Source organism: Mus pahari, chromosome 1 (genome assembly GCF_900095145.1).
Source record: "Mus pahari chromosome 1, PAHARI_EIJ_v1.1, whole genome shotgun sequence".
Lineage (NCBI taxonomy): Eukaryota > Metazoa > Chordata > Mammalia > Rodentia > Muridae > Mus > Mus pahari.
The window spans coordinates 7236165-7262472 of record NC_034590.1 but is presented as its reverse complement, the minus strand read 5'-3'; the positions used below and the strand labels follow the sequence as shown (position 1 = coordinate 7262472).

Sequence of the window (26308 nt, the reverse complement as noted above, 5' to 3'; positions counted from 1 at the left end):
TCTCTCTCTCTCTCTCTCTCTCTCTCTCTCTCTCCTCTCTCCTCTCTCCTCTCTCCTCTCTCCCTTTCTCCCTTTCTCCCTTTCTCCCTTTCTCCCTTTCTCCCTCTCCCTCTCTCCTGAATTTCTGATTGTATGACCTGCTGAAATGTTTATGGGGAAAAACAGATTCCTAACTTTGTTTTTGACTTACTGGTCTTGACAGATGATAGGCCTTGCAGGGGATATAAACTTAGAGTTAGTGTGCCCAGCTTGGAGGAGAGAGACACCATAATTATCCATTAGTGAAATTGTTCCTGGGTGCCTCACATGTTCTGTTTGTTTGTTTGTTTGTTTGTTTGTGAAACTAGAGCCTCACTGTGTAGCCTAGGTTACTCTTAAATTTTCTCTCTCTGTCTCTCTCTGCCTCCCCCCATCCCCTTTGAGACAGGGTCTCTATGTAGCCCTGTCTGTTCTGGAACTCAATATGTAGACCAAACTGGCCTCAAACTCACAGAGTGCTCAGATTAAATTGTGCCAAGCCTAACTTGATTTTCCTCTGCAAATACTGGTCTTAGAGACTTACGATAACCAGGTCTGTCACAAATTATATTAAAATTTTGAAAGTGTCTAAATTTACATAATACTTCATAGTAAGAAAAGTAAAGTTTTTTTTGACATATACTACTAAGTAGCAGTGTAGGATTTTAAGTTTTCTTGAATAATTTTCTTTTTAAAAGATTTTTGTTTTAGGTATATTAGTGTTTTACATGTATGTATGTATGTATGTAAACCATGTGCATGCCTGGTACCTGCGGAGGTCAGAAGGTGTGCGAGCTGAGTGGTGATGCACATCTTTAATCCCAATACTCAGGAGTCAGAGACAGGTGGATCTCTGAGTTCAAGGCCAGCCTGGTCTACAGAGTTTAGTTCTAGGACAGCCAAGGCTGCACAGAGAAACCATGTTTGAAAAACCAAATCAAACCAAAACAAAACAAAAAAGGGAGGGTGTTGGATCTCTTAGAACTAGAGTTCTAGGTGGTTGTGAGCTCTCTTGTGGGTGCTGGGATGGAACCCAAACCCTTTGGAAGAGTAGCCAGTGTTCTTAGTCACTGAGCCATCTCTCTAGCCTCTTAAATAGTTCTCTAAAGGATACAATAATAAGTTTGAACCAGTTCAACTTGTTTTGCAAATTTTCAAACTATTTTTTCCTTTTCAGACAGTGTCTTCCTGTGCTCAGGTTGACCTAGAACTCTGTGCTCTAGCCTACGTTTTCTGAGTGCTGGGTTACATGTGTATATCCCCATGCCAGACTTGAAAGATGTTTTGATGTGATAGTTGTGAAATACCTATTTGATTTTCTTCCATATTGGCATACAACCTTTGAAATTTGGGGAACCTCTGAATTAATATGTTTTTGTATACTAATGAGATCGCTGGGCTGGCAGCCCCTGGAGAGCTTCAGGCTGGGTGCTGGTTCCTGAGAAAACTTAAGCGACTTAGGACTTAGAGTCTCACCCAGGCCTGGAGGGTAGAGAGGGACTGAGTGAACGGGTCATTCATTAGTGGCTGGGGTTTCATGTTCTGCCTGAGTAATGAGGCCTCTGCTTATGCCAAGGGCTGGGGCTCAGAGCTTTAAGAGGTTTCTAGAGGGTGTTACACCTGGCAAGGGCTTGGATACTTTGTGCCCCTTCCTAAGTACTCTGCTCTGTGCTCTCTGCTCTTCATCTGTGTTGTTGGTGCTACCCTTTACAACAAACAAGTAAATGTAGTAAGTCAGTTCTGTAAGTTCTATGTGGTACGACAGGAAATTAACTGAACTCAAAAGTCTCCTACAAACCCAACCGTGACAGCCCAAGCCTGGATCTCAGCACTTGAGGGATAAGGTGAAGGAGGAGGGTCGTGAGTTCAAGACCAGTTAGGTAAAGGAACCAGGACTTTGGTAGAAGATGATAGTCTTTTGGGACAGAATCAATGGGATCAGTCCCCACCTCCAGATAGATGGAGCCATCTCTTTAGCTCCAGTCAAGACCACCTTCGTTTATAAATGGAAACTTAATCTGAGCAAATGTTTCTGAAGTGTAAGAGCCCATTTTGCCAGATGCAGTAGTACATACCTTTGATCAGGAGGACCGTGAGCTTAAGTTCAACCTCGGCTGTACAGTAAGATTGTTCCTACCCTCAAAACCCCAGAGTTGTCAGTCTTTGCTGATGCTATAGGTTGATGTTTGTGGAAAGAACTTTCCTCAAGATTTGAAACAGAGTCTCTTTGGATCCCAGGCTGGCCTTGAACTCCTGATCCTTGTGCATACTTCCCAAGTGATGTGATGTCAGGTTTTGCCATCATGCCCAGCTCTCCTTTTGAAGATCTCTGTTTGGCAGATTTGTGTTGTGATGTTTGGTTTGCTCTGTTTCTGTGGTAAAGTTACTTTATAAGTTCCAGCACTTTGCCCAATAGCAGCAAGTTCTGAGAGTTTATAAATCTGTGAAAAGAATAAATGCTCATTTTAAATGCAGAGTAATGTGAGTCCTTCAGTCATTAGAAAATCAGAGTGATGATTAGGTCTTTCTGCACAAGGCCCAAGTAATACCTTTTTTTTTTTTTTTTTTAATGTTATTAAATAGACATTCTTTGTGTGGAATTGAGTGTGTGTTGATTATCCTGTATCTCATTTACTTTTCTATGACTGATATAGCAACTGTTTAAAAAACAAGCCAGACTTTGATTTTCCTCCCACCAAAAAGCACAAACAAAACTAAAACATAACCCTCAATTTTTAAAGATTATTTTATTTGTGTGAGAGAGTGTGTGTGTGTGTGTGTGTGTGTGTATGTATGTATGTATGTATGTATGTATGTATAGATTTGTGCCTGCATTTGTTTATGTACACCATGTGCGTGCAGGTATCCTTGGAAGCCAGAGGATGTCAGATCCCCTCAAACTAGAGCTGCCTGATTTGGGTGCTGATTTGGAGGCCAAACCTGGATCATCTGTAAGACCAGTCACTCTTAACCGCTCATCTATTTCTTCAGCTGCATTAACCCTCAACTTAAACAGAATTAAGCCTGTCCCTAAAAATGACGGTTTACACATTTGACATATTTTTTTTCTCTAAAGCCCTGTTATTTTAGAGTAAATCTCAGCTGTGTTGACTTTGTGGTTAGAACAGTTTTTCTTCGTCTTAAATAAAATGATTAGTTGTTTGTAGATCACTAGATATAAAATGCCTTAGGACCACTAATGATAACTTGCTTTGGTTTTGTGGAGGAATGCCATGTTTTGTGGTAAAGCCTTACAGGGTAAATGTCAGCTCAGAGGCAGTCCACATCCTATGTCCCCTCTACTATAAGCTGATAGCTGCTTTTGTTCATGTCTGGGTGACTGCCGATTTTCTAGGCAGGTGAAGCTTGATCATCTACCTACTTGATGGAGATGGGGATGGAACCTGAGACCTCACATGTGCTGGGCAAGTGCTCTACCATCGAGCTATGGCCCCAGCTTCTGCCACTGTTACTAATGCTGTTGCTGCTGCTGCTACTTTTAAAATATTTATTTTTATTTATGAGTTTATGTGTGCCACCTGTGTGTGGGTGCTCTAAGGTATGGAATCCCCTGGAATTATAGGAGGCTGTGAAGCTGCCTCACATGGATGCTGGGAACAGAACTCTGGTCCTCTAGAAGAGCATCAAGTGCTTTTAATTGCTGAGCCATTTCTCCAGCCCTTCTGTCATGTCTTGGCTAGAAAAACAGTAACTTAATCATGACCTCTCTAGACTTTCTGTGGACTGCATGTGTGCTGATAGGATTCACATTTTAGCAGTCTGTGTGTTAGCTTTTGAATTAACATGCTTTAGCATTCATTTCCATGTAATAGCTGGGTCTGCTTTGTTCAGTTTTTCTGTTAAGACAGTCTCTTGTGCACAGAAAATGCTATGGGCTTGGTGGACACAGAAGAGTCATTTCCTTTCCTCTGGCCTTGGCTCTCCCTGCCTGCCTTTCCGTTTAATGATACTCCTCTTTGCTCAGTGATTTGTGTTCAGGAAGCTGGGCTGTGATTACTTTTGTTTCTGCTTTGTGAACTTCTTCCACCACTTCCTATTTTTTACTGGCCTTGTGCAGGAAATGAGCTCCTGGCTCCTGTTGAGAACTGATTTGAGGTGACAGATGATGAGGCCTTAGGTTCTGAGGCATACCGCACTTTCCACCTTTGTGCCTTCTTCCTCTGGGAGATACAGGAACATTTTGTGATAGGGTTGAGATGATGTCATGTCCTCTTCAGGCCTGGGGGTTGGGGAAGACTGCTACTCAAAACTCTGAGGTGAGGCTTTATTCAGCCTGAACAGTATGGCTGGGTGTCCTGGCATGCAAACAAGGGTCAGTTGAAGGGATGGGAATGGGGTAGGGAAGGTGGCTTAGTGAGTAAAGTACCCACAGCACAAGCATGAAGTCCAGAGTTAGGATCCCTGGCACCTGTGTGAAAACGCATCTGTGGTCAGGGAGCATATAGACCCTGTACTCACCAGCTCATCGGGCTAGCTAGGTTAGTGAGTACAGGGCTCAGTGAACAACTGCCTCAAAAGACAAAGTGGAGAGCAGTTTGAGAAGACGCCCATCATTGACCTCTGGCCTACACAAGTACATACAAGCGCAAATCTGGGGATGTGATTGTGGGTTTTTGAAGTGGTCTTGCAGGCAGGTAGGAAGTAGACCGAAGAACCCTGGCTGGTCCAGAGCTTTGGTCTCTGCGACTCCTTCTTGAACTGATTTCTAAACCGCTAAGGTAGCATTTATTCATCATCTCTTTAATAATATCTCTCGTTGTCTTGGGAACTTGTGCCTTAATTCATAGGAGAAGATTGTAACGTATTTCCAGAAAAAGTAAGATTTTTTTATTTTGTTTATTTGCTTATTTATTAGTTTATTTATTTGAGACAGTTTCTTTGTATAGCCCTGATGTATGTCCTAGAACTCCATTGGCCAGGCTGGCCTTCAACCGAGCTCAGAGATCCACCTGCCTCTGCCTCCTGAATGCTGACATTTTTTTTTTTTGGGGGGGGGGGGGTTTCGAGACAGGATTTCTCTGTGTAGCCCTGGCTGTTCTGGAACTCACTTTGTAGACCGGGCTGGCCTCGAACCCAGAAATCCGCCTGCCTCTGCCTCCCAAGTGCCGGGATTAAAGGTGTGCACCACCACTGTCCAGCTGAATGCTGAGATTTAAAGGCGTGCATCACCACTGCTTGGCCAGAAAAAGTAACTTTATTTGTCTTATTTTGAGACAAGACTGTGCTTTATAGCTCAGACGATTCTTGAATTCTCATGATCTCCTTGCCTTAGCTTTCTAAGTATTGAGAAAACAGATATTATGTATTACTACATGCAGCCAAGAAATAATTTCATTATATATTAGGTAACTTGAAAGTACTTAAAGCATTTGTGATCAGGGTTTCTCAGTGCTAGCACTGTTGGCATGTTGGGGTGGAAGATCCCTGCTCTGAGGGTTGCTGTGTACTTTAGAGGCTGTTTAGCAGAGTCTCGGGCTTCTACCCACTAGATGCTACTGGCATTCCCTCAGTTGTGACAACCCAAATGAGAATGGGGGCCAGGAAAAAAAATCACTTTCCCTAATGCCTTAAGGTCAGCCATGGTGAGAACTACTATGTTAAAGGATTGAATACTGAGTTACTAATTTATAAGATGGAGTAAAGTACAATGCTTAGTTCTGTGGCCCTATACTCTTTTGTTTATTTTTTGAGACTGAACCTCACATCATAGCTTTGGGTGACCTTTAACTCTATATGTAGACCAGGCTGACTTCAAACACAAAGAGATCATCTTGCCTCTGCTAGTGGCATTAAAGGCATGCCACTATGAAAGCACACAGCCGCCAGGTGTGGTGGCTCACACCTTTAGTACCAGCACTTGGGAGGCAGAGGCAGGCGGATTTCTGAGTTCGAGGCCAGCCTGGTCTATAGAGTGAGTTCCAGGACAGCCAGGGCTACACAGAGAAACCCTGTCTCGAAAAACCAAAAAACAAACAAACAAACAAACAAAAAACAGAAAGTACACAGCCTTTTCTGTGTGCTTTCATGGGTACAACGGAGCCTGAGCACTAACATCCTGTATCTGATGCTCACAGAAGGCTTTCTTGTGGTGGATGTGCCTTGGGTTGGGATACAGCTCATGAGGTCCTCCCTCCTCTCTGTCCTTCCCTCCTCTTTTTCTCCCTTCTAGTTTCCTCTTTGATCTTGCTGTATAGCCCAGGTTTCCCTAGAATTCATCATTCTTCTACTACTATCTCCCAAGTGATTCTTGCATATCTTCATGTGTGTACATGAATGGGTAGATACGAATGGGCATATGCTGGTGCTCATGTGCATGTGTATATGTGTGTGGGGACCAGAAGTTAACCTTGGCTATTTCTCTTCAAGAGTCATTTACCCTGAGGCCTGTTTTGGTTTTTGAGCCAGAGTCTCTCTCTGGGTCTTGGTTCTCATGACCAGTGAGCCCCAGGAACTTGATTGTCTCTCCTTCCCCAGCCGGGACAAGCATGTCTATCCTAGCCTTTTCACATGGTATTGAGAAATCAAACTCTAGTCTTTGCTTTCATACCTACTGAGGTATGGCCTCAGCCCTTGATTCTTGAATGTTTTGAATGAAGTCAATGATCTTGAGCCTTGGAGATAGCAGGGACATACAGGGGAGATGGTATACTGTGTTTTAAGACAGTAATGCTAATGTAGAAACAGAGTCTGACAGAACACAATGTGAACCTTAACTTAGTCTTTATCAAAACTACTTCTGAGACATCCCAAGAGGCCCGAAGAACCTTCCGGATGCTAGGAGGGAACATGTAGACTGGTTGTGACAGGAAGATGGATCGTGAGAGAAGTAGGTGGTATTAGGATGAGGAAGGAGGCATGGATGCCTGGCAAGGGCAGTGGTGCACAATCTTCCCAAGGAGGATATGGTTGGTGATGTCAGAAACAGCAAGGGTGCCCCACAGGCTCTGAGGTGCAGATGGCTGGGAATAGGAGGAAAGTTAGGAGGACATGTCTACCAGAGAGCTTCACTTCTTAAGATGTGGTCACAGATAAGAGGAGCCAAAAGAAAGCTGGTATTAAGGAGGGATAGACTAAGGACTGGATCTTTTAAGGTTTCTCCTCTTGCCTAGATGGATATTTTAAGTTTATGATTGTTGAGAGTAAAAAGTTTTCAAAGCATTTTTCTGGAGCTCATTTCTAAATATGGTTTGTGTCAGTCTGAACTAAAAACATGGAAGTGGTTGGGCTTTGAACTTCATAGACAATGACTTAACTAATCTGCCTAAGGAATTTCCTGCAGTGTCTCTGTATTAGCCAGGGTAAATGTTTGGGTTTTTGCTCTTGGGGTGGGGGTGGGGGACAGTAGAGAACATTGCGGTGTGCTTACAAGTTATTTTCCCTCTTTTAGAAGAAGGAATTTTTTTTTTTTTTTTTTTTTTTTTGGTTTTTCGAGACAGAGTTTCTCTGTATAGCCCTGACTGTCCTGGAACTCACTCTGTAGACCAGGCTGGCCTTGAACTCAGAAATCTGCCTGCCTCTGCCTCCCAAGTACTGGGATTAAAGGCATGCGCCAGAATTGTCTGTAACAGCAGTTCTTAACCTGTGGGTGACGACCCTTTGGGGTTGCGTATCAGATGTTCTGCATATCAGATATGTACATTACTATTCACAACAATAGCAAAATAACAGTTATGAAGTAGCAACAAAATAGTTTTATTGTTGGGGTTACCACACATGAGGAATTGTATTAAAGGGACTATTAAAAAGGAACTGCATTAGGAAGGTTAAGAACCACTGCTCTATTGCCTCATTATTTTAGTATTTATAACTTTATTGAAATACAGCTCACATGCTATGTAGTTCACTCATCATTTATAATTCAGTCATTTCAAGGCTATTTAAGGTCATGCAGCCATTAACTATACTAATTTTAGAGTAGTTTTGAAACCAGGTGTGGCAGAACATACCTGTATTCCCAGTACCTGGGAGACTGAGAGAGGAAGATCATGAATCCATAGCCAGTCTAGACTACACAAGACACCATTTCTGAAAAGATTTTATCTTCTCATCCTTCCCTTGAGTATTACATACTTACCCACCTATTGTTCAGTAAATTGCCTACGGTGGGCAGTTTGTGATCACAAACTTTGTGCGTGCGTTCATGCGTGCATGCATGTGTGTGTGTGTGTCTAATGTTGGGTATCTTTCTCAGCTACTTATCCATATTTTTAAGACAGATTTTTTTCACTTGAACCTGGAGCCTACTGATTCAGTCAGAGTATTTGGCCAGTAAATCCCAAGGATCCCCTGTCTCTTCCTCCCCAGCTCTGTTGTTACTATCATTCTCTGTTGTATCTGTTTTGTTTTATTTTATTTTATTTTTTGTCTGTTTCTCTTTGAGTCAGGGTCTATGTACATAGCACTGGCTGTCCTGGAACTCACTCTGTAGACCTAACTGATTTTGAACTCTCAGAGATCTGCTTACCTCTGTATCCTGAGTACTGGGATTAAAAAGCATACTCCACCATATCTGTCTTTTTTAAAAGATTTTTTTTTGTTGATGTTTTGTACATGTATGTGTGTGTATTATGTGTATACCTGTGCCCAAAGAGGTCAGGAGAGAGTATCACATATCAGGTCTGGAGGTGCCGACGTTTGTGAGCCACTATGTGGGAGCTAGGAATCAAACTTGGGTCGTGGGCCTGGAGAGATGGCTCAGCAGGTAAGAGCACTGACTGCTCTTCCAGAGGTCATGAGTTCAATTCCCAGCAACCACATGGTGGTCACAACCATCTGTAATGAGTTCTGATGCCCTCTTCTGGTGTGTCTGAAGACAGCTACAGTGTACTCATATAAATAAAATAAATCTTTAAAAAAACCAAAACAACTTGTGTCGTTTGCAAGTGCAATGAGCATTAACTACTAAGCCATCTCTTCTGTTCCCTTTCAATCTTTTTTTAAAGGCTGAATAATTTTCTACTGTTTGATTATACCATTTGTCAGTTGATAAGATGGCTCACATTTCAGTATTATAAATAATACTTGGAACATGTATGTGCTGTTCTTGGTGTAAACATGCTTTTCATTTCTCTTGGTATGTTTATAGGAGTAAAGTGGCTTGGCCATGTGGCAGTTCTATGTCTAACCATTTAGGGAAGTGTCCGCTGGTTTTTTAAAGTATCTGCACCATTTTCCTTACCTGTGAGCAATGTATGAAGATTGCAGTCCCTTTATATCCTTCACAACATTTGCTATTCATTATTGCCAGGCTAGTGGTTTTGAAGTGGTGTCTTGTGGTTTTGATTTGTGTTTTCCTAATAGTGAATGGTTCTAAGCATCCTTTAATATATGCTTTATGCACAACTCCGGAGAGTTCATTTATGTTTGAGCATCAGTTTGGGAACTTTAAAGAAACAGGAATATATATATATATATATATATATATATATATATATATATATATATATATATATATGACATGACTACAGAAACAAGGGAGGAAAGTATAAGTGTGCATACATGTCTGTTTATAAAAAGAAAGATTCCATAAACAGATTTGTATGGTAGAGAACAGGCCTCCCAGACAAACACCAGAGTTTTCTAGCCACATTAAGCCTGAGCTTGTCTGTGGGGGTTCCTAATGATCCTGAAATCTGGCCTTGACTTTGGAAATGGAAACCATAATATCTGCCTTCTCCACATTAGTGACTGGTGGTGGTGGTGGTGGTGGTGGTGGTGGTGACAGATCCTAGGGCCTTGGACAACCAGGCAAGTGTTTCCACTGAGTTGCATCCCCAGAGTGCATTACCCATCTTAAAGTCACATGTACACATCCTGTGCCAAGTCTTCAGACCTGACACGTTTCAGGTAGAGGTAACTTGACATAAGAATCAATTTCTTGGATTTACAAAACTAACACAATTGAAATAATCAGTGACTCACTGATGTCAGGTTTCCAGATAGTCTGCTAGCAAACTTGTTGACTGTGTGGACCTGGTGGTCACAAAGCATGCTGTCCTTCTGTGTCAGCTGCTGAGGTGTATGAAGTGAGTGAGATGACCAGATAATTGGAAGGTGTCAGTAAGAAAAGTTCTCATTGTGGTAGAGGTGACCCTTGTTTCTACAGTTGACGGGAGAGTTGTGACACTCATTTCAGGAATTACTAGGGTAGGGCGAACAGGATGAGAATAGGAGGCTAGGAGGGGTAACAGCTTCCTAGAAGAGACTCCAACTGTACAAAGCACTAGGTGCTCTGAAAGAACTGGGCACATGGCTAGAGAGTGCTGAGTGAAGGTGCAGCTTAGTGAGGCTGGAGAGTGGCCAGCAGTGAATGGGTCATGTGTGGAGTTTGATTTTACTGTATGGTATATGTCAATGGACATGAGTATATGTAAATTCTAAGAAAATTACATACAGGAAAGAGATTTTTTTAAAAAAAGTTGATAGAAAAGAATAAAAAAATGAAACTAAGGACAGATCTGGTATAATTGTTCCGAGACCATTAGAATAACTTAGCCAAACTATAAGGTTAGTGGTCATTAATGAAAAATAAGGTTGAGCCAGGCAGGGTTGGCTCTCACCTTTAACCTCAGCACCTGGGAGGCAGAGATAGGTAGATCTCTGAGTTCAAGGTCAGCCTGGTCTATGGAGTGAGTTCTAGAACAGCCAGGGCTACATAGAGAAACCCTATCTCTGAAAAAAAAAAAAAAAGGAAGGAAGGAAGAAAGGAAGGAAAGAAAGTTAGTTGAAAAGGCCACAGAAAAGACTTAGTTTGCAGTTTTTCTTTCATGCATCTTTGCTATATAGATAGATTTAATTAGGTTTTGTTAGAAACACTTCATGTGTATTTTAAGTGTTTTTCACTTAAAATTTTTTTAGATTTTTTTTTATATGTGAATGTTTTCCCTACATGTATGTTTTTGTACTACATTGCATGCCTGGTGGCTGCAGAGGACAGAAGAGGGTGTCTAATCCCCTGAAACTGTAGTTGTAATCTGCCACGTGGTTACTGGGAACCAAACTCAGGTCCTCTGAAAGAGCAGCCAATGCTCTTAAAGGATGAGCTATCTGTCCAGTCCTTCCCATTGTTTTGTTATTTTTAAAGATTTATTTATTTATTATATGTAAGTACACTGTAGCTGACTTCAGACACCCCAGAAGAGGGTGTCAGATCTCATTACAGATGGTCGTGAGCCACCATGTGGTTGCTAGGAATTGAACTCGGGACCTCTGGAAGAATAGTCGGTGCTCTTAACCTCTGAGCCATCTCTCCAGCCTCCCCCCCCCCCATTTTTTTTTTTTTTTTATGATGCTAGAATTAATTACTGGATTCAGATATAATCAGGCTTTGAGTCCATCATAAACTTCCTCCTCAAATTATCACTTTGTCATGTAGATGGCCCAAACCATTGTTTCATTACAGTTGCAAAATGCTGGTTTTCTTAGTATTTTATACTTACTGGCTAGATTTGTTATTTGTAAACTTTAAAAATTTTATTGTTGGACAGCACTTGGGAGACAGAGGCAGGTGGATCTCTGTAAGTTCAAGGTCAGCCTTGTCTACAAAGTCCAGGACAGCCAAGACTCAGAAAACAAAACAAAACAAAAAAAAAGAAAAACATTGTATGTATATGGTGAGTGTGTGTGCACACAAATGCCGCAGCTTGTCTGGAGGTTAGGGAACAATCTTTGGGAATCCTCTTCCGCTTTGAGATCCAGGGATCAAACTCAGGTCATCAGGCTTGCACAGCAGTGCCTTTACTCACTGAGTCGTTGCACCCAAAATATTTGGAAGAGAAATAGGGAGGGAAGGATTGGATTAATCAAGTACACATTGTATGTGAGCATTGAAGTGTCACATTGAGTGGGATAAATATGTATAACTGCTCTATGTCAATAAGGATATGTGAGTGCTTTTCTCATTGGAATACTGAATTTTGTCGTTGAGTTGTAGGCATCTGTCTTTCTCTCTCTCTCTTTTTATTTTTTTTATTTTAGAGAGGGAGAGCCAGAGTGAGTGAGCCAGAGTGAGTGTGCCTTTGTGAATGTAGGTGAGTGTACATGCCTTTGGGCTGGAGCTCACAAGTTAGTCTACAATTGCTGGACCAGCAAGCCCTAATTAAGGATTCTTCTGTTGCATGCTTGAGGTGCTATGCCCAGGACTTTTACATGGCCTCTATGAAATGAACTCAGGTCCTCATACTTGCAAGGCAAATACTTCTGTCAACTGAGCCATCCCTGGCCCTAGAATCAGCCATTCTTATAAGCTCTGACTCATTTTGGTGGGAAATGGTATTAGGGGCATATATTGCAACTGGATTGGGAATTCTTTTTTTTAAGGAGAGCTAGGAAATATTTTTGGCACAGGAAAAGATCAATCAGAATGATTCTGCCCCCTCCCTCTTTTTTCTTTTTTTCTTTTTTTCCCCCTCTTTTTTCATTTTTCCTTTTTGGTTTTTCCAGACAGGTCTGCTTCGATTTATAGACCAAGCTGGCCTTGAACTCAGAGATCCACCTGCTTCTGCCTCTTGAGTGCTTCAATTAAAAGCAAGTGCCATCGTGTGTAGTTTAAGATATATTTTCAATTCAAGTAGAGGAAAGGATTTTTATTTAATTTTATATTATCAACATGTAACACTAGAAAGGTCAAACATGAGTTAACTAAAGCTAAAGCTGTTTGTGGTAGTTCACGCATTACAATCCTAGCTTGGGAGGATTAGGACCATGAGTTTGAGACCAGCCTGGGCTACATAGTGAGTTCTAGGTCAGTCTGATCTATATTGTGAGAACCTGTCTCAAAAACAAACAACAAACAGCTGGCATGGTGGCTCATTTTTTTAATCACAGCATTTAGGAGGCCAAGGCAGGAGGGTCACTATAAATATGAAGTCAGCCTGAAGTCACTGAGACTCTGTCGTAGGGAAAAAAAGAAACACAACAAAGAAAACATGGCATAACTAAGCCATTTGTTTCTTATATTTTAGGAATTAAAACATTGAATTTATTTACATTGAATTTATTTATTTATTTATTTATTTATTTTTTGGTTTTTCGAGACAAGGTTTCTCTGTATAGTCCTGGCTGTCCTGGAACTCACTATGTAGACCAAGCTGGCTCGAACTCAGAAATCCGCCTGCCTCTGCCTCCGAGTGCACAAGCCTGGCTTTTACAGGTCTTTTTGTAGGATCTAAAATGCCTACTTCTTGGCTAGGGAGGAGTGTTTGCCTATCATACTTGAAGTTCTAGGTTCAAGCCTCAAGACCACATAAAACTAGGCCTAGTGTCACAGGGTTGTAATGCAGCCTCTGAAATCAGTACTGGAGAGGTGGATGCAGGAGGATCAGAAGTTTAAGATAATCCTCAGCTGCTGAGTTTAAAGTCAGCCTGGGGTACATAGTAAGACCTTGTCTATAAAGTAAAGTTTATTTTGGGAGAACTGATCTTCTTTCATCTTAGTCTTTTTTTTTTTTAAACAAAACAAAACAAAACAAAACAAAAACAAACAGAGTCTCACTATGAAGCCCAGTCTGGCCTTGAATTCACAGAAACCCTCTGGTCTCTGCCCTCCTGAGTGCATGTGCCACACCTAGTTTAGTTTCCTTTGAAGACATTCCAGTTTGTCTTTATTAGTGAGTGACTATTAATTGAGGGCTGGCAAAATGATTTAGCAGGCAAAAGAGTCTTCCACTATGTGGTAGAAGAAGAGAAACAACTCCAATTCAACTGACGTCCACATGTGCACTGTGGTATGTTTTTCACACACACACACACACACACACACACACACACACACACACACACACACACACAAAAGAAATTTAATAAATGTTTTTGTTTTGTTTTTTTGTTTGTTTGTTTGTTTTTGGTTTTTCGAGANAGGNTTTCTCTGTATAGCCCTGGCTGTCCTGGAACTCACTCTGTAGACCAGGCTGGCCTCAAACTCAGAAATCCACCTGCCTCTGCCTCCTGAGTGCTGGGATTAAAGGCGTGCGCCACCATGCCCGGCAATAAATGTAATTTTAAAAAAAATGAACTTGTTTGTAGGACTGAAGTGTAGCTCAGTGGTAGAACATTTGCTTAGTTCTATCATAAGCTTAGCCCTTGGTGCCATCCCCTAAAACAACTAACCAAACAACCAAACCTACAGGTAGGTTGGCAAGAGGTTTCTCTTTCTGGCAATCCTGTCTCCTTTGTGAGAGCTGGCTAACTTGGTGGTCAGATGGGAAGTATGGAAGAGATGAAACTGGATTGTTTCCCACTCCTGATCCTTGTAGCTGCCCATTTAGAGCTGGGCACTTACCCAGCTCCTCCAGGAAGCATTGCTTACCTCATTGTGCCCCATTGACTCTGTGGGATCTAGGAAATGGTGAGCTCTGCTGTGTTGTATCTTAGAATACAACACTTCCTGAGCTCTCTGTCTCCTCAGCAGTGGCTCACATTTAAATAGACCATGGCTCAAGCCTTCCTGTTAGGCTGTGATTCTCTCGTGAAGAGCTTTAGCATTAGGCTACCTGGGTTGGAGAGAATGCCAAGGTAAGCTCTTGTGGTCCTATAGTGAATTTCCTTGTGCCCGTTCATTGCTGACAGCAGAGCTGCTTGCTGCTCTGTGTTCTCTGTTGCCTGAATGAATGAAATGGACTGATGATTGTTTTCTGGCTGAGGCTAAGGATGTGATGGTTAGATCAAGAGGAGCACTTCCCTACCATGGTGAGGTCTTAGATTTGATCCCTAGCAGCATACACACATGCACACACAAACACACTTTATATTTATAAATCATGGCAATCACATTTTAGTCAAACAGGAACGTCTGATGAATTCATTCAGGAGTTTATTTCTCTTTGCTTAGTGTATTGAAGTAAACATTAGGGTTCATGAAGTATGTGCTGCCTCCCTTCCTAGGGAGGGAGGTAGGTTTCTGTTTGGTTTAGGCATTAGGTAGCTCAATCTTTGTTTATCAATAGTGTTTTTCCAGGCAAGCAAAGATAATGAGGCCTGTTTACCTTCTCTTGTCTTATGTGACATTATTCTGCTTTTTATATGTATGGGCTCATTTAACTCAGTAACAGTAGTTACTCTTATTATCTCTTCTTATAGATGATGACACCTCTGCAGAGAGGATAAAGACCTTACTCAAGGTCACATTACTGGTCAGTGCAGAACCAGAACCTCACCCAGCCAGTCAGACCTGCAAGACGGGAAGTGTGCTTCCCACCACTTTCCTGAGCGAATAGCACTTTGCATTTTCTACCTGGGGGCCCAAGGTTGCTCTTATACTGGTTCTCCATCTAGTTTCAAGAATGTTTTCTGTTGTTTGAAATAGAACTTGTTGGGTAGTTTGAAGGAATGGATGTAATTGGTCTGTATTTAAATCTATTGAGAACCTTTGCAAGTTATGTCATGTTGAAAAGGTGCCATTTAACCTACTGAAGTGTAATTTTTCTGATGTGCTTAAGAATTGTAAGTAGCATTAGAATTTATGAAGACATTGCTGGATGACTGCACTAACTTGTACAGCTTTTCACAGTGAGTATTTATGTCCATACTGTGTGCAGCTTCCTATATTTTGAATGTTTTACTGGTGATAATTTTATAAAGAGGATATGAAATAGAAATATTTTTTAATAGTTTAGTCTTTAGGAAGATAAATGTGGATCAAGAGCATTTGAAAGACAGACGGCATCAGGGAGAATTTTCTTTAAAAAAAAAAGAAAGAAAAGAAAGGAAGAAGGGAAGAAAGGAAGGAGGAAAAGAAAAGAAAAGGAAAAAAAAGAAAAGAAAAGAAAGGAAAGGAGCCAGGTAGTGGTGTTGCATACCTTTAATCCCAGAGGCAGGTGGATCTCCTGGTTTGAGGCCAACCTGGTCTACATAGTCAGTTCCAGGGCAGCCAGGGCTACACAGAGAAATGCTGTCTTGAAAAACAGAAAAAGGAAAAAAAAAAAAAAAAAAGAAAGTATAGGGGCTGGAGAGGTGGCTCAGTAGTTAAGAGCACTGGTTGCTCTTGAAGAGAACATGGGTTCAATTTCTAGCACTCACAGGGTGGCTTACAATTACCTGCAACTCCAGGGGATCTGGGGCCCTCCTGTGGTCTCCATATGCATCAGGTACACAATGCATACCCACACATGAGGCAAAACACCCATACACACAAAATAAAAATAAACAAATCTTGGCCGGGTGTGGTGGCGCATGCCTTTAGTCCCAGCACTTGGGAGGCAGAGGCAGGCAGATTTCTGAGTTCGAGGCCAGCCTGGTCTACAGAGTGAATTCCAGGACAGCTAGGGCTATACAGAGAAACCCTGTCTCGAAAAACCAAAAAAAAAAAACAAACCACAAATCTTTAAAACATTTAAAAATTATTCAAGTAATATAGCCACAGCTGGTGTTCGTGTGCAAATGTATACATTTATTTTTTAAAATGAACATCTTTTACTTTATTTTCTGTATATGGCTGCATGCTTGTATATCTATGCACCACTGTGTTAGTCATGAAACCTGACTACATTTAGCATAATATTCACACATCTTATCACCCACAGACTTAGAATTCATTATGGTTTTTAAATATGTCTGCTAATGTAGAAACATAGTATTTATAAAGTAAAGTTTCTGGAGTTTTTTTTGTTTTGTTTTGTTTGTTTTTTTTCAGTTCTGGGTATTAGACCTAAGGCCTTGGGCCTGTTAGGCAAGAGTTGAGGTAGGGGCTCTTGCTCAATAGTCCAGGTTGGCATTGTCTTCCGGCTCTAAGCAGGAGATCAGAACTGTCCAAAAGCAAGAGTACAAAAGTCATAAACTGAATATTAGTTTTCACACAAGATTTATATGCTGAAACTAATTTCCAGTATAATGCCATTGAAAGGCAAACACTGGCAGGTAACTAATTAGTCATAAAGATAAAGTCTTCTTGAGTAGGATTACTGCATTTCACATTAATCAGCTGTATATTAATAAGAGTTTGAGGGGGTTGTTTTTAGTGCTAGTGATTGACTCCAAGGCCTTGTGTGTGATAAACACATAGTCTACCACTGAATTATATCCCAGCCCAAGTAAGGTGTCTTTAAACTGAAATATAAAACAAGATTACATATTGTTTGTTTTTTTTTTTTTCTGAAAGTGTTTTGACTTAATGCTCTAAGAAGCCCTACTTTTTTTTTTTTTTTTTTTGAGACAGGGTTTCTCTGTAACCCTGGCTGTCCTGGAACTCACTTTGTAGACCAGGCTGGCCTCAAACTCAGAAATCTGCCTGCCTCTGCCTCCTGAGTGCTGGGATTAAAGGCGTGTGCCACCATGCCCGTCTCAGAAGCCCTACTTCTTAGTGTAGGAAGAGGGGCTCAGGGTTCAGTGACTGGTGATATTATCTAATGACTAGGAGGAGTGAGAGCCACCTCTGTGCTGACTCGCTTCTTCACAGCTTGGAGTTGCCTTAAGATGCTTTGATCCTAATGTATCCTAATGTGGCTCTCTTAGTCTATCTCTCAAGGATGTGTTTACCCTTTTGGATGTACAGTTTAATTTTCATCATTTGTGGACTTCTTAGTCATCAGTCCTTCAAATATTCCTTGTTATAGTCATACTTGTGTGCTTGATAGTGTCCCATAGAGCTCTCAGAGAACCATATAATAGCTTTCTTGTGTTAGTGTTCCTGTTTTTCAACTCCAGAGTCCTGCCCTGTCCCCTTTGACAGTGTCTTACTCTAAGGTTCAAGCTGGATTGACAGTCACTATGTAACTATACATAGGCTAACCTCAAACCTCTTCATTCCTTCTGCCCCAGCTTCCCAAGTACTGGGATTAAAGATGTGTGCCACCACTGCCTGGCCCCCAAGGAGTTTTCTAACATTCCTCCTCTCGTAGCTGGGTTTCACCCTGTCCTGCTTTCATGAAGCTTATTATGGTATCTTGATGTGAAGCTCACCGAAGTGGAGGATACAGCATTTAGAAGTGTTCAGAATTGCTCTTTGTCCTACAACCTCCCTGACTTCATCTTCTTTCTTTCTTACAGGAAATGACTTAGAGGCCTTATGAATACATCTGTGCTTTCTTGCTTCAGACTTTACAACTGCAGGCCAACCCAGTCTGGAAGCACTTTTTATTAATGTTACAAGGAAACCGCTACCTCAGCAAACAAAAGAAAGAAGACACACAATAACAAATGCCATGTTTAAAGAAAACTTGTTCCCAGAAACCATTACAGGAGATTTGGAAGTTTTTTAGCACTGAGAAGCAGCTTTCCAGGTAAATGGATTTGACAGGCAGGCTCTGTCAGGATTCTGCAGAGGTGTGTTCTTCCTTCAGGACTTCTTGTGAAGTAACCCCTTCCGCCTAAATGCTGTTGACCAGCTAGGGTCCTTTTTGGTATATAGAAGATACATTATATTGCATTTTATAAGTTAAGTTATTTTTCTGCCATTGTAAATGTAAGTATCAAAATATTCTTGCAAAGCAATTATAAGTAAACATTTTCCTCAGCAAGCATATCTTCATTGAGGGTAGGATGCTGAACAGTTACAGAGCATTTCGGACACTGTTATTTTTTTGTTAGAGTTCCTGCCTACACTGAAAATATTAATTATATAAATCTGTTATTTTTCTCACCTTTATGTTGGATCACATGGTCACCTGCCTCATGGAAATGCCTTTTTTAAAACTTAGATTTGCAGAACTCCACTATTTTTATACCTAGCTACAGTTTTGGAAAAAAAGGACTCAGAACCCTGACCTGCCAGTGGTCCCTGGGACAGTTCCCCATCCGTATGTATTGCTGCAGTGCCCAGGACAATAAGATGGACTACAAGCGGCGCTTCCTGCTTGGCGGGTCCAAGCAGAAGGTGCAGCAGCACCAGCAGTACCCTATACCTGAGCTGGGCCGAGCACTGAGCGCTCCCCTGGCATCCACCGCCCCCTCTGCCCCGCTGGGCAGTCTGACCGCTGCAGGCAGCTGCCACCATGCCATGCCCCACTCTACTCCCATTGCTGACATCCAGCAGGGCATCTCTAAGTACCTGGATGCCCTCAATGTCTTTTGCCGTGCTAGTACGTTCCTCACAGATCTCTTCAGTACCGTGTTCAGGAACTCACACTACTCAAAGGCCGCCATGCAGCTCAAAGATGTGCAGGAACATGTAATGGAAGCGGCCAGCAGATTGACCTCAGCCATAAAGCCCGAGATTGCCAAGATGCTCATGGAACTCAGTGCTGGGGCTGCAAACCTCACAGATCAGAAGGAATTCAGTCTCCAGGACATTGAGGTAAAGTACTGTCACCATAGGAAAATGTCACTAAGGATCCTCAGTTTTTCCAAATTGTGGCAATAATAGCCTTTGTCCTCTTTCTGTTGATATACTCTTCTTGTAAAAAGTTTGGTGCCTGCCAAGTTCTGATGCTTTCATTTTAAGTTAAACGATTACTGAAAAGGATAAAGCTCAGTGCTACAGTCAGTGTTCAGGGTGTGAGATCTCAGGAGCAACCCCTGCACACACTGAAGAAAAAGTTAAACTGATTGTGTTTGATGTTTGCCCTTAATTTTCTCAAATTGGAAACTAATATCCAAATAATAAGCTATGAAAAGTAGGTAGTGAAGGACTCTCCAGTCAGGACACACTACAGTGCCCTTGCCTACACGTAAAGTCCTAGCCACAATCCCCAATACTGCACGAACAGAAGTGCTTAGAATTCTAAGTATAAGAGCAGGTATGGTTCTTGTTTATTTTTTAGATATGTAGTCATGGCTGACGTAGAACTCCATATGTAAACCAGGCTTGTCTTTTTTGCGGGGGGGAAGGGTGGGGTTGAGACAGGGTTTCTCTGTGTAGCCCTGGCTATCCTGGAACTCACTCTGTAGCCCACACTGGCCTTGAACTCGTGGTCCTCCTGCCTCTGCCTCCTTCAGCAAATCCTACCTTCGTGTGCCACCACAACCAACCAGGCTTGTCTTTAACACACAGGGTACCTCTGCCTTCTGAGTTCTGTGATTAAAGGCTTGTGCTATCACATCCAGCTCCAATTACTGAAAAATATGAAATCATGGAGTTTGGAGAAGTGGCTCAGAGGTTCAGTGTATATACTGCTCTTCCTGAGGACCTGAGTCCTCAGTTTTGTTCTCCGCACTCATCTAAGACAGCTCATAATCACCTGTAATGCCAGAATCTGAGGGTTTGATCTGTCTTTTGGGCACCTACACACATGTGCACATACCACATATGTGCACACACACATGTGTACACACCAACAAACATGATTTAAAATAAATCTTCAAAAACCAAACTCATTTCATCCAAGGGACTGTGTGTTCAGTTCACTGGATTTGATCCAGGAACCATATTTTGCTGCTTTTGCTGTTACAAATATATAATATTGGGGTATTCTTTTTATTTGAATATGAGACAATTTAGGAGTTTGTGTATCATGCTTGTGGAGACATTACAATCCTCTCTGTATCATTCAAGTGTGTGTGTGTGTGTGTGTGTGTGTGTTGTTTTGTTTTCAGTGTTAGGTCTTAAACCCAAGTCTGTGCACATGTCAGGCATATACTTTACCACTGAGTTACATACACCATAGGTTCTTTCTATCTTACTCTCTTTATTCAGGTATATTTGTAATTTCTGACCATTTCTATGATTTCATAAAATGGTTCACATAGTAAAATTATTTTTTAAATTATACCTAAAGGCTGGGAATCTAGCCCAGGGGTGGAGTGCTTTCCTTGCATGTGTGTGCATTGGACCTGGGTAAATAAATAAAATACTCATTAAAATATGTGTAAATTTCCAAAGATATTGGACAGTGAAATATAAAACTTAGCTAGATGTGGTAGGACCACCCTACAGTCTTAATGGTAAAGAGTCAGAGGAGAAGGATTGTGGGTGTAAGTGTAATCTGGGCTGTATATTACCTGTTGCCAAAAAAAAAAAAAAAAAAAAAAAAAAGGCTGGACATGCAGCTGGGTGATAGAACACTTGGCCAGTGTCCATGAGACTTCATCCATACCTCCACAACAAATAGAAATGTATAGCTTTGTGCTTTTATTCCCCATCCTGTTCTGTTTCCACCCCCCAAGATGCCTATATACCTGATATATACCATTCCAGACTGTTTGTGCATGAATATATAGTAGAGCACATGCAAATGCACTGCTTTGTTTTTTATTGTTTTTGTGTGTTAGCTTGCTTGAGGTTCTCACTGTGGCTGGCCTGGACTTACTGAGTAGTTGAGGCTGGCCTGGAGCTCAAAGCAATCTATGAGCCTTCATGCCTACCCTTGTTTTTTTTTTTTTTTTTTTAAGAACTATGTTTTCAGCTACAGCGTGCTTGGTTATTTCTTGACAAAGGTGTGATATTTTGCAAGCACACTGTTACATCTCCCATCTCCTCACAGGAAGTGCAGATCAGTATTAAGCATTCACTGTTAGGACTGCCACCCTAAGATGATGGAGCAATTTTAAGTTTATGTAGGAGCCCCTGTGAGAGCAGTTTGTGTGAGCCTTATATGTTATGTTATCCATATTACTGTTCTCTTCAAATCTTACCCTGGGATTTGAGAAGACAGCTAGAGCCATGTGGCTTTGTCTCTAATAATGGAGGATAAGAAGTGCCTTTGCTTCCTAGTCAGGGCAGTTAGTTCTATGATACACAGGAGCTTAGTGAATCACTGGGGCGTTGTTTGTTTGTTTTTTGGTTGTGTGTGTGTGTTGTTTTTGGTTTTGTTTTGAGACAGACTACCTCCTGAGTGCTGGAATTTTAGGTATGTACTACCATGTGTTCTATTGTTGATTTGGTTGGTGATACTACAGGGTATATCACTAACACGGGCTATCCTTACTCATGTCTTCTTGCCTCATCCTCTCAAGTGTTGAGATTGCTAGGGTGCACTACCATACTGGGCTGGGAAATGCTTCTGATTGTTGCAGTTTACAATTTTGACTTGACTTTCCTCATTGAAATTCTAATTAAGGTAGTTGGACTATTACCATGGGTTTTATACATAATAGACTAAACAAGCTTTGTGGTTCCAGTGTTAGTCTGGAAACTACTTGCTGTTGATAGGTTTTGGAATCTGTGGGCCTGTTCTATGTGGAACAACTGACATAAATTAGGTGTTTTTTTTTTTGTTTTGGTTTTTTTTTTTNTTTTNTTTTNTTTTNTTTTTTGAGACAGGGTTTCTCTGTTGGCTGTCCTGGAACTCACTTTGTAGACCAGGCTGGCCTCGAACTCAGAAATCCACCTGCCTCTGCCTCCCGAGTGCTGGGATTAAAGGCGTGCGCCACCACGCCCGGCCATAAATTAGTTTTAAAATGTGTCTCAAGCAGACCCATAGAAGTAAAACTATACTTAAATTTTATTGCATTTATTTGTGTGTATGTGTACGTATGCTGGCTCCCACCTGTGGAAGTGAGAGGAGAATGCTCTCCTAGAACTAGGTTGTAGGTTTGGCAGGTGCCTTACCCACAGAGCATCTCGACAGCCCAGCATTATCCTCTTCCCCTAGAGCAATATTTGCTGTTTCTACAGTTCCTATACTACCAGGGTAGTTAGGCCTGTAGGGCTTTCTCCTCTATGTTAACCAAACTCAGATTTTTTTCTCCTGTTGGTGTTTTGTTGCTTCCTTATAATCAAAGCCCAAGAGGTTTTAATGTTCATTCTGGGGAGAGGAATATAAAGCTGGCATTGCATGTCTTGACTTGCTGTAGTTTGATGTGCTTGGTCCTCATCAAAATTTATTTCTCATGTGTGAACAGTGGAGAAGAACATGGAGCTGATAAGTACAATCCCTGCTCTTACCTGAATTGTAGCTCTAGAAGGTCTGGGCTGGGTTAGTTAGCTGGAGAGTGGGTTCTTACAGAGGGGGTGCTTCTCCTGTTCTCTGCTTGCCCTGCTTTCTGCCAGGAGCTGCAGCAGTAGATTGCCTTGGATGGTACCGTGCTGTTGGCTTTCTAACCGTTACACTTGTCAGCTAGACTTACCTTTCCTAGTCACATAACTCTTACAGCAGCCAAAAGCAGACTATGGTGCCTCTATGACGAAGCAGGATTGTGTATAAAGAAAGCCCTGTAGAAGTATATAAATGTTCTCACAAAGTGTGATGTGTCGTGCCCCCATTCACTCATGTATGTTCTTAATAGACAAACCTACCTGGCTCTAGGAGCTGCAGTTGTTGCCTGTGTGTGTATGCACAAGCATGTGCGGCCACTCTGACATTTCCATAGGGTTATCCTTTGTATAATTTCCAGTGGCTTATCTCTTACCCTGAATGCTGCTATAAGAGTATGAGTTGTGACTGTGATGGTTCCTAGTTGACTAGCACCTGTGACACTCGCATGCCACCCCAGGTAAGCTGTAAACATGTGGTCAGAAAATTTGAGTTTAGAAAATGGCTCTGCTTTTCAGTGCCCATACAGCTTGCGTCTCAGTTTGCCTGTCTATACAATAGAACTACCACCCACCTTCTAGTGTTCTCCTGAAGATCGGAAGCAGTTAATACTTGTAAAAAACTGTACTCAGTGAATGGTACTACTGTTTCTGACATGGCTTAGCAGGTACTGGGAGGCCTCTGACGCGTGGAACACCATTCTGTGTGAGAGACATGCCAGCAAGATGTCCTCTAATTGGGACACTGGGCAGCAGAACTAGTTGCTGTCCCAGAACACTGCCCTCTCCAGTGTTTACCTGGCTCCCAAGGCAGCATCTTCCTTTCTCTTTTGTGTCCTTTGTTGCTTTTCTTCTTGTCTAAAAGATGTCTGTCTGATGTGGGACTGCTGGAACTTCAACATTTGTTTTTTAAGGCATCAGATTCCATTAGAGAAGGTTGTGAGCCACCATGTGGTTGCTGGGATTTGAACTCAGGACCTCTGGAAGAGCAGTCAGTGCTCTTAACAACTGATCCATCTCTCCAGTCAAAGGCATCTTTATGGCACAGTTGATCCTTTGTCTTAGCCTCCCAAGTGCTGGGATTACAGGTGAGTGCTACCAGGTTAGACTCCTGAGCAGGGCTTTTTTAGTATAAAAACTCAGGTAAAAATCTCTTGTGTCAGTAATCATTGCTGTTTGCCTTGCACTTAGAAGAATGGGGCATGGAAAAAGAAGTGGAGGCCAGCTTATCCATTGAACACACCTGTAAGTAGCCAGGAAGCATTGGATAAGCCCACTGACAGATTTGGCAGGACACATCCCCATAGAGTCTTAAAGCTTTCAGCAAAATTAAAATGTGTATTTAGGAAAAATGTGTTTTTCCATACTGAACTTATTAGTTGTTCAAAGCTTTGACATCCCACCTGGACATTTTTTTTAAGAGTGGACTACGCTGGACCTCTTGAGTCTTAGGAAAGTCCACTAGAGGACTAGAGGACTCTTCCTGTACTAGAGGATGGCGTGCCCTTAGGAAGAGGGTTGGAAGGAGAGTCCCCGAGAAGGTGACATGTGAGTAGAGAGTAGAAGCTGATGAGGGAACAAACCCAAGAGATTGAGGCAGGGGAGTAGCTGGTGCAGAGCCTCTGAAACAGGAGTCAACCTAGAGTGTTTAAAGGGCAGGCCCTTCCTGTGCTTGAAAGGGAGTGAACAGAAGGGAGAATTTATGGCTATTTTTAAATTAAATATGTAATTTTTTTATACGTGCATTGGTGTTTTGTTTGCATGTATGTTTGTGTGAGAGTATTGGATCACCTGGAAGAGGAGTTACAGACAGTTGTGAGTTAACATGTGGGTGCTGGGAATTGAACCTGGGTTCTTTGGAAGAGCAGCTAGTGCCCTTAACCAATGAGCCATCTCTCTAGCCCCTATTGCATTTTATGTATGTATGCATGTATGTATGTATGTATGTGTGTGTGTTTGCACATGTGTAGGCTACTTCACACACTTTGGAGCTCAGAAGACAACTTGCAGGAGTTGTTTCTCTTCTTCCATAGGAATCCTAGAGACTCAACCCTTATTGTCAGGCTTGGCAGCCATCACCTTTACTTTCTCAGCCAACCCACAGCCCTAAGGAGAGTTAGATAGAAAATGCTGCTTTGGTTTAGAGAGGCCAGAGAGGGGCAGGGTGAGGAGAGTGTCTAAAGGGATTGTGAGGGAGGGTAGCAGGATGGGCTCACCGTCCTCATGTAGTGAACGGATGTTGCTTACCCTCATCACCCAGCTGCAGGGTTCTGGTTTCACTTTGGGTCCTCAATGTCTTGAGCACCAGGTCCCTGAGCAGGTGCTATGTATGAAGACAGTCCAGAAACCCAGCATAGCTGCAGGCTCTCTAGGAAGGCTTTGAGGGGGCTGTCCATTTTTTTTTTTTTTTTACTGGATTCTCAAGTCTCACAAGCAGACATGGAATCATATCTTTACCTGCCTGAAGCTTGCCTTGCCTTGTAGTTTTACACACTGACAGGGTCCTTAGACTCCTACAATTGCCCATGAGTGTATCTGAAGAAACTTCTGTACTGACTCACTCTTCAGGGCCTTAGTTTAGTTATGTAACCATTTATCAGATATGTGCCAAAAATACTGTATAGCAGTAGCAGTGGGAAATATTAGAAATTGTTTAAAAATATGATTTTCATTAACCTTATGGGATCGAGACTTTTCCCCCCTTTAAAGGTAAAAATCCATTGTATGTCTTTGTTTTGTCTAGTAGGTCTTTTATTTTTTAATTTTTGGAGGTAAGGTTTCTCTAAGTAACCTTGGTTGGCCTAGAACTATGTAGACAAGACTGGCCTCAAATTCACACATCTGCTTGCCTCTGCCCCCTGAGTGTTGAGATTAAAAGTGTGTGCCACCATGCCTAGTATTAACTAGTAGATCTTTTGTAGCAAATTATATTGAACTATTTCCTAACTATATATGCCAAATGAAAATCCAGATGGTTACTGTTAATGAGAAAAGGAAGTTCTGCTGAGCAGTGACAGCACATACCTTTAATCCCAGTATTTGAGAGACAGAAGCAAGTATTTCTGAATTTGAGGCCAGTCCTGTCTATAGAGAGAGTCCCAGGACAGCAAGGCTATACAGATAAACCTTGTCTCAAACAAAACAAAACAAAACAAAACAAAACAAAACAAAACAAAACAAAACAAAACGTTCTTATATGACTTATATGGGGTTGGATGTGATGGCACATGCTTTTATCCTAGTACTCATGAGGCAGAGGCGGGTGGATATGAGTTCAGGTCCAGTCTGGTTTACATAGTAAAATCCGGGGGGTGGGGTGGTGGTGGTGTAATAACACCATTTCTTTTCTCTTCTCTTCTCTTCTCTTCTCTTCTCTTCTCTTCTCTTCTCTTCTCTTCTCTTCTCTTCTCTTCTCTTCTCTTCTCTTCT

General features: G+C 41.8%; 1 protein-coding gene across 4 annotated transcripts in view; it reads left to right on the top strand.

Annotated features, from left to right (window-relative positions):
- The window catches only part of Kiaa0355 (KIAA0355 ortholog), an 81946-nt gene that overhangs the window by 9008 nt on the left and 46630 nt on the right, over positions 1-26308 (top strand). For 2 of the 4 annotated variants that reach the window (XM_021195844.2, XM_029535086.1), the window contains exon 2: positions 18019-19264. In XM_021195844.2, coding sequence (XP_021051503.1) covers positions 18770-19264 — 495 coding nt within the window. In that variant the 5' untranslated portion in view covers positions 18019-18769. Of the gene's footprint in view, positions 1-14528; positions 14551-18018; positions 19265-26308 lie in introns of those variants that run through there. The other 2 variants (XM_029535094.1, XM_029535091.1) reach the window with 2 other exon arrangements.